Raw genomic sequence first — 16,804 nt, 5'->3', positions numbered from 1 at the left:
CTTATTTTCCCTGATGTACCAATCAAAGGAGACCCAAGCCTCCTTTTCTCTGCTCCTTTAAAGGATGCCTCCTTTAAATCTTTTACCAATTAGTTTTATCTGATAACTGTATGTGTGCCGTATGGAGTACCTGCGCTGGATATCTGCCACAAGCATAAGAAGTTGCGACATTAAAGCCTAACCACCCTTTCTTAACCTAACAGGTCCCTAACCTGCCGTGGGTTAATATTCAGCAGGGGGACTGTTCCTGAGCTAGAGAATTGTCTTTTGTCTGTCCTAAGAAATTTTGTTCACATTTTACTGAGAAACTTTGGAAAATCATCACTTGTCTTCTCTCATTTGCGTTCCTCAGGAAAATGGTGGCAGCCTGCAAAATAAGAAACTGAATACAAACATTCTGAACTGCTGTGCTTGTGTTTCTGTCAAACCAGTCACACAAGCCACCACCACAAACCGTAGTAGCCAGATCAGCTATAGCAGGGGGAAGGGGAAGAAACCAGGGCCAGGCTCTCCATGACCACCCCACAGACTCAGTACATGGCCCTAACAGCCCATCTCCCCTTTGGTGCACCACGTGGGGTAGGAGCTCTCCCATCTCCTGGAGAGAGGGAAAAGGAGAGAGAGGTGGTCCCGCTTCCTCCAACCCAGCATTTCACCCCACAAGTTCAGTATTCTAAAGCAGGTCTTACTGACAATGCCAGTTTTGAAGAGATACTATTTTCATGTGGATGAACTGTTCTTTAATAACTTCTACATCATATTAAGCATAAATGAGCTTCTTTTTAACAGGATAACCACCTTCTACTGCAGCCAGCTAATGTACTTAATCCTGGAGCTCAAGTTGCAGAAGTCTGTGCTGCAGTGCAGAAAGTTCAGGGTTCAAATCAAGCTAAGGATGCAAGATGGGAGAGTTGTTGTAGCTAAACAAGAGAATTTTGTTTTTACCTCTTTCATTTAAAAAAAAATCCTAGAAGCGACGTAGAAAAATACATTAAACTAATGTTATTTAGGCTGCAAAGTAAAGCAACAAAAAATCAGATTGTCTATGCAACTTTAATTCTGTCTGCTTGTTTGTAGGCAGTATGATAATACACTATTTTTTCCACAAGTCCCTTGTCTCATTCAGTGCAGAGGATGGATGAACAACAGGACAAAATTAAGTTTGCACAGGCATCCATAAATCTGGCATTTCATAATGCTGAGTGCTTGACTTCGAAACATAGATAACATTCTTTTAACTTTTTTTGTGTTTAATTATATTTCAGTCACACATTTCCCTAATTCTTTTCTATTTGCTAGTTCTACATATTTACATTTTTCAAAAAGGTTGTGTTGTGTCTGTATCTGCACCTTACATATTTAATAACAAAATAATTTACACAAAAAAGTGACAATAGGAGTCTGTTTTATTCACAGTAAACTGAAACTAGGAGTGCTGGGGTTGCAGCAACACTCCTAGCTTGAAGTGGCTTTCATCATATACAGGGTTGACAGTTTTGTTCAATGGCTCTCAGCATCCCCACTATACAAACTGTTCCAATGCGCCTGTGATCATCTCAGGCGAATTGGCCGGGTTTGAGAAAGTAGCAGCAGCTGTTTAAAAAGGGGACAGTAAAATTATAAAAAAGAAAGGACTTTTAAATAAGCAAATAAGCATATTTGACATACAGTACTACAATCTCTAATATTTTCCCCTCCCCCATCATTGCTGGATGAGTTGGGTGTGTATGTTCATAGTTGCCCTGAGGCAGTTTTATCTTGCATGGCCAAGACTTATTCAGCAGCTCATCATTCCAGAGTAAGTCTTACATCCGATGAAGTGAGCTATAGCTTACGAAAGCTTATGCTCAAATAAATTTGTTAGTCTCTAAGGTGCCACAAGTCCTCCTTTTCTTACTAACACTGGCAGTTTTGATGAGGTCATATTTTCACATGTATGAACTGTTCTTTAATAACTTCTCTATTTTATGAAGCACAAATGAGCTTCATTTTAGAAGTAGAATTTCATATCTTTTGTCTGCTTTTTAAAAATTCAACAAGCATATTTATTATACTGAGTCTGTGAAAAATTCCATTAAAGTGCTGTATGACTAAATGTGGTAAGAGCTTGTGGGAGTTTTGTGAGGACTTGACTCTTTCATTATTTTGAATTTGAGACTTTAGAGTTCCCAAAGGATTGTAAGTTTTCAAACAATTCCTAACACTATTGGCCTTGGATATATCTGTGTCCCTGAATTACAACACCTCATATACATTTGAATTATAGTAATATAATACTACTACTAATTGGAGATTGACAAAACATTGATTTTTTGGTTTGGTGACCAACCTGAAAAATCAGAAACAAAAATTTGTGTTGAACCAAAATAGCAAAATTTTTAAATGAAACATTGTTAGGTGTTTTCAGAATTACCTCTCCTCCCCGTTTTTTTTTTATTATTATTTATTCAGATGAAACTATTTGCTGAATTTGACCTGAATACACAAACATTTTGATCAAACTGAAACTGGATTTTTTGGCAAATAAACTATTTTTTCCAAAAAAAATATCATTCAGCTTTACTACTACTATCTTTAAGTTAGAAAAGTACTGCAGTGATTAATTCCAAATACATGACACGTGTGGAATTAGATTTGTTTGGGGCACTGCTACATATGATGGAAACTTCATCTTCAAATGGAGACATTCTACCGCCAAGTCACATTTTTTCCTTCATTTTTTTTTCTTTTTGGTAAAAAGATTTTAATTATTTTTTAAAAGGTAGTACACCCAAATGGTGCATAAATTGTGCTGATTCCTCCTAGTCAATGTTTTTAAGACCCAAACTTTTCTCTCTTCAACACAGATAAGACTCTAGGTTCAGACACCAACCATTTCCTGTCTTGATTACTATTATAACCTCTTCTTCTCTGGCCTTAAAACATTAAACATATTGCAATTTGAAAAAGAATTGGTTGTTTAAGGAAGGTGATTGTCTAATAACGGTTGAGTAGAATTGTATTCAATGCATTTGGGATATTTTGGGGTCATCTCTTTCCACAGGAAGATGTTTCCTGAATGGGGTTCTCTACATAGTAAGGTTAATCAGGCTTCTTTTGCTATGTAAACTGTGTTTTCTCAATAATAATTGTGTACAACTGCAGCTGTCATATTTAGATTTAAATTGCTCTGAATTAAATGTGTTTATATTGTGTTAAGTAAGAATCCTGACAATCATACAAAATAATACCAAACAAAAAATTACCACCAACACATCAAAATGAAATTTTCTCATGTTGTGTTTACTCAGTGCAAAACATTGTCAACTCCTATCAATAGATGAAAAATAGGCACTCAACCACCCTATCTACCAAAACCAAGGTTTCAATTTATATATTAAATGTTTGTTAACCAGGAAATATTACCCAACCTTCTGAGTAGTCATGAAATGATTCAAAAATGTAAATATTAGCTAAAAATTGTGTATTTAAATCATTCTACAGAAAGGATGAAAATTCATCCTTAATAACAAATATAGAAGAGCAACAAAATATGAATTACAAAAACCAGAAACCGAGTGGTCTTTCTAAAAATGTCATTTATAGTAAATGCATTTTATGCAACACTATAATTTGTAATATAATACATGCATGTTCAACCGTCAGAATATCATTATAATTAATGTAAATTACAGCAGATCACATCTTTTGTTTTTAAACTATGGAATGCTTACTAAAAAGGCTTTGCTTCAATGTTTCACAGTAGAGTTCTTTGCCTCAATTTAACATGCCTGACTTACTGGCTGAATATGTTCTATTTCTGGCTCTCAGAACCCCCAGAAGTCTGCTGGGATTGAGAGGCTGAGTAAGACTACAGATGCACATCTGTGGAAGTTTTTTTTTTTTAAATGGTAGATTATGATTGATGAACACAGCATTAGGGTAATGTTATCAGGGACACTTACTGCTTCTGTCCTCTGTGACATCACTGAGGTCAGACCATAATCATGTTAGCATTGAACACAATGCTTTATTAATGTTTCATGAGTAAGTCAGTAGTAATCAGTCTAGCTATGTATGGATAAATTAAACTGGTACAACAATCCCTGATGTATAAATCGAGTGCTTTTAGAATGTACCACAACAGCTCTTAAAAGTAACCTGACAATCACTTTTCCAAGCTTTCTAATTAGACCAATTTTTACAAGTTTCATGGCATTTATTTTAATGGACAGCCATTTCCACCACAGTGCACATATTTATTAAGTATGAAAAAACCCTACAAAAACCCCTCATTTCCCAATTCTAAAAAGCCTATTAACCAATAGATTAGATGGGAGCCATCTCTCTAAGTCTGTGCGTAATGCTGAAACTCTTGATTTGTTTATTTCTATTTATTTTAACAATCTATGAATGCATAAGCAAGATGTAAATAAGTGTTTCTGTCCACATACATAGAATTATAATTTATATATGGCTATGGTGAGCAAAATGTACATGAATATCTGTCAACTAGAAAATACTGAATACCCACACTATGGTTTGTGGTATCACATACGGCTCAATCCAACATAATGGAAAGACTCCCATTGACTTCAATGGGCTCTGGATCAGGATCACAGTGTCTTGAAATAGCCTCCAGATTTCTGTGGCTTCCCTGTAAATATGTACAGTACCCATTTTGCTAAGCCTGCTGAACAAATTCCAGCTCTTGGGGCAAGCTCACCTCATTTTAGAGATATCGGTACCACTCTAATGCTATATTTTTCTTTAGATAGATTTTTGTAAGACAAAAGTTTTGGACTAGAGATGGGCAATTTGAATAATAAATCTGCTGAACAATCCAAATACATGTAGAATCAGACATTAAAAATGGGTACGATCTATTAGGACATCTCCTTCCACTCCTCTCACAGTTCAGAAATGTTTTCTACAGTACAGTTTCTTGTATATTGTCTAATCTAGTTTTATAAATGCGAAGTGATGGGGCATTAGAAATCTATTCCATAATCTAATAGATTTCAATATCAAGTTTTTCTGATAAATCCATCTGTTTTTTCCCCTTTCTAAGCTCAATCCTATTATTCCAAGTTCCTTGGTGTTTATAACATTTTTGCAGATGTTTTCCCTACCTTAGCTATCAGTTAGCCCACTACACACATTTAGCTTAAAAAAACCCCTCCTTATTCTCTTTAAATAGTCCCCCCCTCATTTACATTATTTCTCTTCTCTGAACTCACTCTAATTTGTCAATATCCTTCTGCCTTTTAGTTGCCCAGAAATGAATGCAGTATTCCAGGTGCAGTCTCACCAGAGTCATATAAAGGGACTATCTATATGCTCTATTCCATATACAGGGCTCAAAACTGCACTTGCCATTTTTGGTGCTGAATGAAATTGCATATCAAATTTGCTGTTCATTATCACCCCCAACTCCCTTTTGGCATTACTACTTACCAGATTTTTTCTTCCTATTGCATATCTATTTATCCCTTTCAAGATGAATGTCAAATGTATTTTCTGCCCATTATTCAAACTTCTCTATCCCCCTTTTTATTCTTTTCTTACATCTCCCAATGTAGCATTATTTGTAAATTTCATTAACATGCTGTCCTGCTACTTCTGGCTTACTGAACTATATATGCTGGGGCTTGAGAAACCCCAGGCTCACTAAAGATTGTTCTCCATTAGCATTGGCAATCCAAGACTATTTTCTGCCATACTATTGCCAAATAAGGACGAGGAAGGACTGGTGGCCTGCTATCTGAAAAACTGTATGGATTTGTGGAGGACTGGACTTAATATTCAACAACTATTAAACCACTCACTGTGGAAGAGATGTTGGGATGAATAAAGGTCATCCAGAAATATCTCCCAACAAGAATTGGATAAAAACAGTAGGCTGCTAAAGTCAGGGGACATAGGTAGGTTAGGATGATATGTGAATTGGATAATTCTTGGATTTAAGAGTCTGATAAATATTCAATCAATTTAAGTCCCTAATTCAACTAATCCATGAATCCTAAAATCAGCCTATCTAGTATTCTGAGCATACCTATGGGTATACAGAGTTCATTTTTTCCCTCTGCAAGCCTAACATTTGGATGGTGTTTCCAACTTTTAGCTCCAATCCTTTATTAAATGCATAGCACTGTAAATGGCATACATACCATACTTTAAATTCATACAAACAGCTATTTTCTCCAACAACCATAAATATCGCAGCACAAAACCTCTACAGACAGAACCCTTTAAGGTATTTTTCCAAAAGCAGAAACAAAATGGCAGCATAGAAATCACAGATTAGCACATCATGCATACATTCAAACTGTTTCTCATCACATATTGTCTTTGTTCCCTATTTAAAATTTTACACCTTTAAACATAAAATGAGAGACCGACTTTAGTATAAAAGAATAAAAAATATTTCTAAAATTTCATGTCGGAATTGAATTGTGTGTGTGTTTAATTATTTTCTCCAAAAGTGGTGGTTTGTTTATTTTATTTCAGTAAGCAATAAAAGAAAACGGACCTGCTGCTACTCTTATTGAAGTCAACAGTAACCCTCTTATTGACTTCGGTGAGATTAACATTGGGACCCATACATTGCCATTGTCTCTGGTAACTATTAACTTTTTAAAATAATGTTAAAATAACTATGTCTGTAAAACAAAAAATTCACAGTCAGATATTTTAGAATCATAGAATCATAGAATATCAGGGTTGGAAGGGACCCCTGAAGGTCATCTAGTCCAACCCCCTGCTCGAAGCAGGACCAATTCCCAGTTAAATCATCCCAGCCAGGGCTTTGTCAAGCCTGACCTTAAAAACCTCTAAGGAAGGAGATTCTACCACCTCCCTAGGTAACGCATTCCAGTGTTTCACCACCCTCTTAGTGAAAAAGTTTTTCCTAATATCCAATCTAAACCTCCCCCACTGCAGCTTGAGACCATTACTCCTCATTCTGTCATCTGATACCATTGAGAACAGTCTAGAGCCATCCTCTTTGGAACCCCCTTTCAGGTAGTTGAAAGCAGCTATCAAATCCCCCCTCATTCTTCTCTTCTGCAGGCTAAACAATCCCAGCTCCCTCAGCCTCTCCTCATAAGTCATGTGTTCCAGACCCCTAATCATTTTTGTTGCCCTAGACCCCTAATCATTAGAAGGAAAATACCATTTACTGTCTCCCTAACAGTGCAAGACTGTCCTCTTTCATATGTCTAGTGTTTTATTATAAGATAGGGTAGGCGTTTTAATATTCAGTTATTCTTTTGAACTGTAGAGGGCTGTTTTTATGTGAATCCCAGAAGCACTGTTCCCTAAAAGATATATTTCTAGGAATTAAATTGCAGCATTGCTAATGTCAATATGCTGATGATTCAGATCCATTTCAGGAAAGTAGTAATTAAGTTGTTGAGAACTGTGATATAGTGTATGAAATACCTTCCTTTTTCTAAAAATGTTAAAAATATATCTTATTATTAATTTTATCATGAACAAATATTAACATATGTAAGAAAACTTGCCAATATAGGCAGATGAAATAAATATAAATAATTTTTACTTAAGATAGATTTTAATTCTAGGAGAAAATGTGTGTCAAAGGTCAGACTATCTTTAAAAAGCTCAGTTTATTATGAACAACCTTGCAAAATATAAACAAGTTTTGATCATGTATGCAGAGAAAACACAGATCTAGGTAATGGAAAACACTACTGAATATGCTCCACTAAAATTCTATTCTAATTTTACGAAAAAGCATAAATACACATATCAATTCTACTAATCAAGCCACTTTGTCACCAACGTAATTTGACAGACGCCCAGAAGGTGAAATACCATGGCTGAAAACAGAGAAGAAGAGACAGTCTCCTCTTAAAACCTCTATATCTTTTCCTTTGAAAGTATATTAATTTATTGAAAAATACTTTATTTATGCAAAAAAGTATACATTACAGATTAAGGTGTTTCATAGTGACAATTCTGTACACTTGGTAGTGATTTGAGTTGGAAGGTTACTTTTGGCAAAACCCGTTCAGAAAATATAGTACTTGGCACAGTAGCTCAGTATCCCTGCACAAACAATTAATTCCTTTTGAATGGAAACTGAACAGCGTCATGCAAGGAGCTGAATACTTCCTGCAAACTCCCTTTGTGTTTATTTGCAGCAAATGTTCAGTATTTTGCAGGACTGGGCTCTTCATTCTTCAGGATATTTTACATTGTCCAACTGAGGCCCATCAAATTGCTTGCTCCTGAGGGAGCAAATAACTGAATTTACAATTCCATTATTGGTCCTCATTGAAGAAAAATCATTGTACAATAAAGAGTCCTGTTAAATAAGAGCTGAATGGAAACTCCTCCCCCACTTTTTCTTCTTGCATTTTAACCCTAATTCTGAAGAGGTGAAAAGCCAGTGATATATTAGCTTGTTAAAACACTGAACTTGTTACTAAAGCTTAACTAAAATCCCTCTTACCATCCTGTTGATCCGGACAAAGTCTTCAGGCTTCTTTGCCCAAGGGGGAAGCTCAACATCATTTACAACAACTTCATCCTCTCTGACACCTAGATTATATCCGTTACTGTTGACAAACATCTCTGGTAGGTAGTAAAACTCTGGAATTAACTCCTGGCAGAGAGAAAGCATAGTGTGTTACCTTGCACATGTACAGAACAGCTGCATGATACTTAAAGTTTTCAGAATTTCTGTTTCTCATACAATAACCTTATAAGAAAAACAAACAATCTTTCCCATTTGCACAAAATCATACTTGCATTATTTTTTATTTCTGTGGACAAGAGATGTTTAAGGAAGAATTTTTATAATATTTTTCTTATACTTAACTTTGAGCAGATATTTTGTTATAATATATTAAACAGTTTTTGTCTTCCTCAATCTTGTTTCAATAAATGATACCAGTTAGGAAGAGCACTACCTTCTCACCCTTTGTTAAATTAAATATGTTTAAATATCAGAGATCTTCCAACTGCTGTTTAACAAAACTATTTAAAAAAGGAAGAACCTGTGAAATCTTCATGGAAAAGAAGGTTATATTTTAATCCTAATTTTTCTTTGCTTTTTTTTCATATTATCCATTGCATTAACAGATATAACACAATTTTATGGATAAAAAGATGGCACGTGATGATAAACAAAAACAGTTTCAGGTGAGTGGACTTTTCTGTAGTCAGCAACATTCAAATATGGAAAGGAAGCTAGCAAAATGGCAAAATGTCTTTAAAATTTAAATACATGCAACTTGAATTATGAAAGCTCAGTAAACAGGAAGCAAATCTGAGCTGGTATTAATATTTAGTAGTGCCCACTGTGAAGTTTATCACAGTTTAAAGGAAGTCCTAAGCTGAAATTCAATGATTTTGACACCATAAATATCACAATTTGTAGGTTTCTATTACCGAAGCAGCTGGTACTGAACTGCAATAATAGAAAAAGCTACAGCTTTAAACCCACCATCTTTTCTCTAATATCTAGATAGGGATTAAATTCACTAAATTACCTTATTAAAAGCATTAGGGCATTCTGTTGTGTAACATGATCAAAACTGATGACACAGCACCTGAAACCTTAATCTCTTTGTGGTCTTTTCAAAGGCTGCAGACACACAGAGCATAAAAAATCACTGCAGATACTAAAGTATCTAATTAAATCTGATCCACAACTCTACAGAGAATAGAGCAGTTAAAGCACAGAAGGCCCTTTCAAGTTTTACCATTAAAAAACAAATATATGAATATTTACATACAAATTTTAAGTATTTTTAGTGGAACAATTTATTTGGTTCTCTTATACCATTCATGCTGTATGACAAACACTATGATTCAAATTAGACTAAAAAACACAACACTAATTAATATTTAGCCAACGTAAAATAGTAATTAAATGAGACATGCCTGAACATGCATTATGCTCATTATATAGCTTGTAACTACATAAAACAATAACATTTACAAAAATTTTTCACACAGTAAACAGTAAAACAATGTAATGTAAAAAAGATAAAAACCCTGCATATCATACTGGGTTAAACACAGACTGTTTGGCTGGGAATCCTAACTTGTTATATTACCACCTCTAGTTTGTTTACTTGAGGAGTTTTCTAAAAATTCACTCTGATATGGCTGAAAACAACCTGTCCATTCCCCTTCTGACTCTCATCCCATGAGTTCTTAGATTCTTGAAGAACCCCTATTTGTCCATTCTCACAGGGACAGCACAGGGTCTGATTATCTTTCCAGAGCTCAGCAAAACTACCCCTAACTGTGGAATAATGAGTTGCCGCAAAGCAACACATGCTGTAGTGCAAATCACAGCCCTCAGAGGTCTTTCAGATGCCTGCTGGCCTAAGAGTGGTGAGCGTATGTCATCTCAAAATAATTCAAATGAAATGGAATACAACAATGGAAAAACTGACTTCTAATTTACAAAATCTTCATTTAAATTTTGAACAAAATCCATGCAGTGAATATTGCTGATTTTTTGACTGGCTATAACATTTTTACACAGTCGGCTGTTCTTGTAACATATAAGAAGACATATAGTCTCTGCAGTTTCTCAGTTGTAGAGCCAGACTGTGAAACTCCTGCAGCTGATGTAACTGTACATTTTGCATTATCCAAATAACTGTCCAATCTTTTTTTGAACCCTACTAACCTCTGGCCCTCAATGATACCTTGTGGCAAAGAGTTCTACACAATTACATATTAATAAATTACCAATTTAAAATTTGATGCCATTCATACAAATTCAATGTTTCTTTGTTCCTGTAGGGTGAGAAAGGAGCATCTTATTTACCCTTTATACAATTTATTATTTTGTAGTCATTTAGCATGACCTCTCTTACTCATCTTCTCTGGAAAGTAAGCAGTCCCAGTCTTTTAATCTTTCCTCATATGGCACTCTCTCCAGGCTGCTACTCCCTTTTTGTTGCTCATCTCTGAACACCCTGTATTCCTGATAAATCCTTTTTTGAAACAAGGTGAGCAAACTGATCATAGTATTTCAGGTGAGGGAATAATATCCATTTATGTAAAAACAGTATGATATTTCCAGAATTATTTTCATTCCTATTCATTATTAATCTTAACATTTTGTTTGCTTTCTTGACCACTACCTTGTGGCATCCCACTCTTAACTTTCTGCCGTTTTGAAAACTGACCATTTATTCCTACTCGTGTGTTTTTTACCTCTTCGTCAGTTTCTAATTAGGACAATATTTTACCTCTCACCATATGACTATTTAGTTTCCTTCAAAGCATCTTCTGAGGAATCTTATCAAAGGCTCTTTGAAAGGCCAAATGAATGCGAGCTGGTTTTCCTTTGCTATTTTGTTGACATGGTTATAGAATTCTAGTAGATTAGAGAGGTAAGATTTTCCTTTACAGATGTATTGCTGGTTTGTCCTTATCATGTTATGTTCATTTATGTGTTTTATAATTCCATTTTTAAATGTTAAAAAGAGAAGGAGTACTTGTGGCACCTTAGAGACTGAGCTTAAGTTTATCTGAGCATAAACTTTCGTGAGCTGCAGCTCACTTCATTGGATGCATCCGATGAAGTGAGCTGTAGCTCACGAAAGCTTATACTCAAATAAATTGGTTAGTCTCTAAGGTGCCACAAGTACTCCTTTTCTTTTTGAGAATACAGACTAACACGGCTGTTACTCTGAAACCTGTCATTTTTAAATGTTGTTTCAACCAATTTTCCTGATAGAGAAGTCTGGTCTGTAATTCTCAAAGTCACCCCTAACATCTTTTTTAAAGACAGATGCAACATTTGTTACACTTCAGTCCAGTTCTTTGTTATTTGGATACTAGACATATTCTAAAAAGTCTTCTATCCTTTGTGATAAGTACTTTCTATATTGTCTACCATGCAGCTAAAGATAAATCCTAGCTAAATTTATCAAATGCTTCATCCCAAATGTCTAAATAGTTTTCATCTCTGGATGCTGGTAAATTTGTAAGTAGAGAACAACTTGGAACTCAGAGAAACTTCTGAATTTTTATTTCAGGCCCAATCATATGTTCCACTTTAATACAATGTTCTTCAGTGTTATATTGTACACATTCAGCTTGAACTGTTAATTGTCATACTTGGTCAAAAGCTTTTAACTGTCCTTCCCCATTTGAAATTATAATTCTGCTTGTAATTCTCAATAATTGTTGAGGACTAAATAGAAACTCCATTTGGAGTTTGTCAAGATTAAATAAGATTATGGCCAGAAAGCAAAATCAAGTATACCATTCAATTAAGATAAGCACATCACCCTGAAGGACATACCGTAATCTGCTAAACCCAAGTCTTGCATGTGGTAGTACAGAGTACTATCTACTTGAGTTGTCCAGTGTCAGACCAGGATATATGCTGTTAGTTTATTGTATGTGGATATTGGAAGCAGATTATTTCCAAGATGTGCATATCAAACTTTACAATCACATGGTTTAGACCTATTGAGCCCTGTTACATTTTGTCAAATATATATCACCCAGAAAGAAACTAAATATGAGCATCTTCATTGACTTCAAAGGGCTTTTGATGGAACACTAAAACCTTAGCTAAACCAACAGTATCTCCTGCTTCTCATTCATTTGTATGGATTCTGTAATTTTCCATAAAATAATGGACTGCTACAAACCCCCAATTTCTGCCCAGTAGAAAGGGAGCACTGGTGAAGAAGTTCATGTTTAAAGCATCTTGGAATACTAGTCAAAAGCATCTGGCAGTTCAGCAATGGTGTATCTACCGGAAGTTGGCACGCACGGCTCTAGATACCCTAGGACGTATTGTCTGTTGATGCTTTCTATAAACAGATTGCTTCAATCCAAGCTATGAAGTTTCTCACTGTTCGAAGTGGCCATGGTTTAAGAAGTTGATCTTTTCAGAAAAGCCACCAATATAGGGTAAAAATGCTGATGAGAGCAAATCTAAAAGTATTTTCTTCCTAAACCACAGCAACTTCAAACAGGATGAAATGGCAAACATGATATACCAGGGGTGGCCAACCTGAGCCTGAGAAGGATCCAGAATTTAACAATGAATATTGCCAAAGAGCCACAGTAATATGTCAGCAGCCCCCCATTCGCTACCCCCCTCCAGCCCGCAGTGCCTCCTGCCCACCGGCAGCCCTGCCAGTCAGCGCCTCCCCCTCCCTTCCCATGCCTCCCGCCTGCCCCAATCAGCTGTTTTGCAGTATGCAGGAGGCTCTGGTGGGGAGGTGGGAGGAGCAAGGGCATGGTATGCTTGGGGGAAGGGGTGGAGTGGTGGCAGGACCTGGGGCAGAGCAGGGGGTTGAGCAGTGAGCACCCCACAGCACACTGGAAGTTAGCATCTGTAGCTCCAGCCTCGGAGTCAGCGCCTATACAAGGAGCCGCATATTAACCTCTGAAGAGCTGCATGCGGACCCGGAGCCACAGGCTGGCCACCCCTGTGATATACTGTAACAGAAAAAGCTTCCCTAAGACCTATACCAGCTTGTAAGTATCAAATGGGGCAATGGGGGGAAAACATTCACAAATCATAAATATTAAATAAAAACTGACTTCTTAAAAGTATCTATATACCTATGTATTTTCTTTACAAATATATTCTTTATTGTATTTTGTTCAACTGAAGTATACTTTTGCATAGACTAACATATGCAGGATAGTTACTGGCTTCTTGACTATTGCCAAAATGTAAAAGGGTCCAAACAATTTATTTCAGATGGCATAATCTGTCACGTATTATTACTTCTTACCAAAATAAATATCTAGCGTTCAAAGAGTTAATAAAACTAGGGATTCTACTGATCTAAATCCATTTGAGATAATTTCTATCTAGTATGCCTTTACATCTCAGAAACTGGTAACCTCCTCTGCTCCTCTTTCATTCACACATCTAATAAGACAGGTTAGTTTTCCATCACTTAATAGCCAGCTACCTTTCAAGCAGCTCTAGTACCTTAGATTTTCTCAAATGAAGAATGATGCAGTAAAGCTATGAAGGAGTATAAAAATGGTCAAATGAATTTTATAACAAACATTTCATGTCTGTAAATGTGATCTCTAGTTTATTTTAATAGCTATACTAAAACCCCAAGGTATATTTAATAGTATTATATGCCTTGTGTCTTTGTATGAGAAAGCATCCCCAAACACATTTTCTAATTTACGAGCGCGTGACAAATTCGAGGTGCTTAGGAATTAAACTTTAAAAGTACATCTTGGGGTGATAGAAGACCACTATTAACACTACCATAATTGTATGCCACTTGCATCAAATCTGACATTTCATTTTTATATGTTTTGCTAAGAGTATACCATTTTATGGCCTACTAGTAAAATCAAATCCAACACAGACATTTTCACTTTTCTAATATAATTCACTTAAAGATTTTAAGCTGCTATTTCTTTCTTTCTTCCGTTCTTTCTTTTCCTAAATGGTTGATCCCCTGGCATCCATTAATTCCACAACCACCTCGTATTGGGTCAATGAGTCAGTCATGAGTATCTCCATTAACTGTATTAATTTACACTATGTCACCTTAATGACATTTTGTCATAGCTACCTTTTCTGACACCTACATACTCTATTCAAAAAGTAAAACAACAAGTTTGAGAGGCAGTAGGAAACATTACTGTTTGAACAGTAAGTTCTTTGGATGTCAGTGTTACCAAAAACTCGAGGGGAGGAGGGAAGGGGGAAAAAAAAGATGTGAAAGCTGACTGGCCAACTTATGGTCATTTCCGGGTGACTTGTTTCCTGAAAGGTCATTCTACTAACATTCATTCTTCTTCCAGCTTGCACTGATTACCACAGGAGAAGGTCGACATTAATAAATAGAGACACAATAAAATAAACTATTTTATCCAGGTTCTCCCTTGTGTATTACCATGCTAATATAGCACATGCTGTATTAATTCTATTCTATTCAAGTCAGGTGAATGGGTTTCTTTGAAAATGAACCCAAACAGTTCAAATACACTGAGCAAAAAATGTATAAATAAATCTTTAATCATGCATTTCACATAATTCTATAATATGTTAGAGTTTTCAAAGGTATTGCACCTAATCCAAGGGATAGCATTAAGTGCAAATTAGGGTTTGCTTTTTACAAACTGATCAAACTACCACAGCCTTATTTTCATTATCTCAATGTGAAACAATTTAGCTATTGAAGAAACTGCAAGAAAGAAAGTGTGTCATAACAGCAGTTTTTCAAATAAATACACATTGACAGGTAAATGTCAGATGGTTATTTGGTGTGATTTAAGCACTACATTTTTAAAAAAGAGATTAAAATATATTTAAAAGTATTAAGGTTGCAGCTGGAAAAGTAGAGCAGGCTAATGTTGTGAGTTTTCTTTGTTTGTTCAGCTTTAGAATTTCAATTTACAAAACTACATTGTCAATTAAAAATTACCTGATTCATCCTCTCTCTCAAAATAAATCTCAATATCCTATCAACATATTCATAATATAAACTGTTAAGACTTTTTATCAGACAGTGTGATAAAGAATTTTTAAAAGTATGAATTTTCCTGAATGTAAGTACATTACATGAAAGCCAAAGCTATGGTAACATTCAGCACATAATACTACTAATTTTAAAGAATATATGTGCATATATGTGTTATTTTTGAAGGATTTTGTAATCTCTGCAATTTTAAATTGCTCAGACCAATAGGTTTTCAGTTCAGATTCATTTAAAAAAATGAAACTGGTGCATTTAATGTTTACATTACATTTAATGTTACTACCAATTTTCAAAGATTTTACTGGTTTGAGTGGTATTTTATATCTAATACACATAATGGTGAATATCAGTAGAATTAGTAAAACTTTTATAGTGTACCCCTTGTATGGTAAATGGGATTACATTAACAAGTAATCTCCTCCAAAGAGCCACATGTGGAACTACAGGGATCATAGGTGGGGCTAGAATGAAGTTTTAGAGAAATTTGTTGCAAACTCTGATATAGTACACACATTAAGCATCATATTTATTGTATATGCAGATGCATTCACAAAGAATTTTTGCCTCTGTACACGATATTTATTTTCTTCCCACCTTAGTCCAATGACTTTCAGACCTACTGTGTAAAGAGTGGAAATTATGAAGCAAGAGAATGTGGATGTTTAGATATTTCAAATTGAGAGAGCTCCAATTACTTTTAATTAACCTAGTTTACTTCTACTAGAAATCTTCAGTCTCCATCTCCCACCTGCCCCACAATATATGAAGACTAAAAATCAGCATCTTAAGAACGTGACAGTAAGACTAACAATCTAAATTAAAGAATAAAAATTCTGCAAGAGTACTTGACAACATGGGTCAAAAGTATGCAAAGAGATCCAAGCAGCAACAAACAGATCTCAAGAAATGGGATATTTCTATAATTAATAACAGTTCAACTTCCTTTCTTTTCGTAGAATACACTCTGAGTCGTCAGGAGAAATTCATCCTGATGTCATGGCATTGAGAAATGCACCTCATGAAGATCTTAAGCCATAAGCAACAGCAACAATTAGCTGCTACATTCACTCTTGATTTATCACTAAGAAACAGACTTTAGAGATGGAAAGGTCCTAGAAGATCCATCCTCTTGCCAAGTCATGATTGCTCTAGAATATATTTCCTAGTGCTTTGCCCAGTCTCTTAAGAAATAGGGCTTTGTACTACTTCCATTGACAGGCTGTGGCACAATCAAATAAATTTCACTGTCAGCAAGTTCTCATATTATATGGCCAAATATTCCTTTTATAAATTTCATCCCATTTCTCTTACTTATATCTCTTTGTCCATGAGAAATTCCTCTTCTT

The 16,804-nt window shown here is 35.4% G+C and overlaps 1 protein-coding gene across 5 annotated transcripts in view; it reads right to left on the bottom strand.

The window, feature by feature from the left end:
* NBEA (neurobeachin) overlaps positions 1-16,804 on the bottom strand; it is an 858,254-nt gene that overhangs the window by 65,790 nt on the left and 775,660 nt on the right. For all 5 annotated transcript variants that reach the window (XM_048847621.2, XM_048847613.2, XM_048847638.2 and 2 more), the window contains one exon: positions 8,459-8,611. In XM_048847621.2, the coding sequence (XP_048703578.1) occupies positions 8,459-8,611 (153 nt within the window). The remainder of the gene's footprint in view (positions 1-8,458; positions 8,612-16,804) is intronic.

Source organism: Caretta caretta, chromosome 1, assembly GCF_965140235.1.
Source record: "Caretta caretta isolate rCarCar2 chromosome 1, rCarCar1.hap1, whole genome shotgun sequence".
NCBI lineage: Eukaryota > Metazoa > Chordata > Testudines > Cheloniidae > Caretta > Caretta caretta.
Note: the sequence above shows the minus strand (reverse complement) of the source record. Positions and strands in the feature narration are given on the sequence as shown.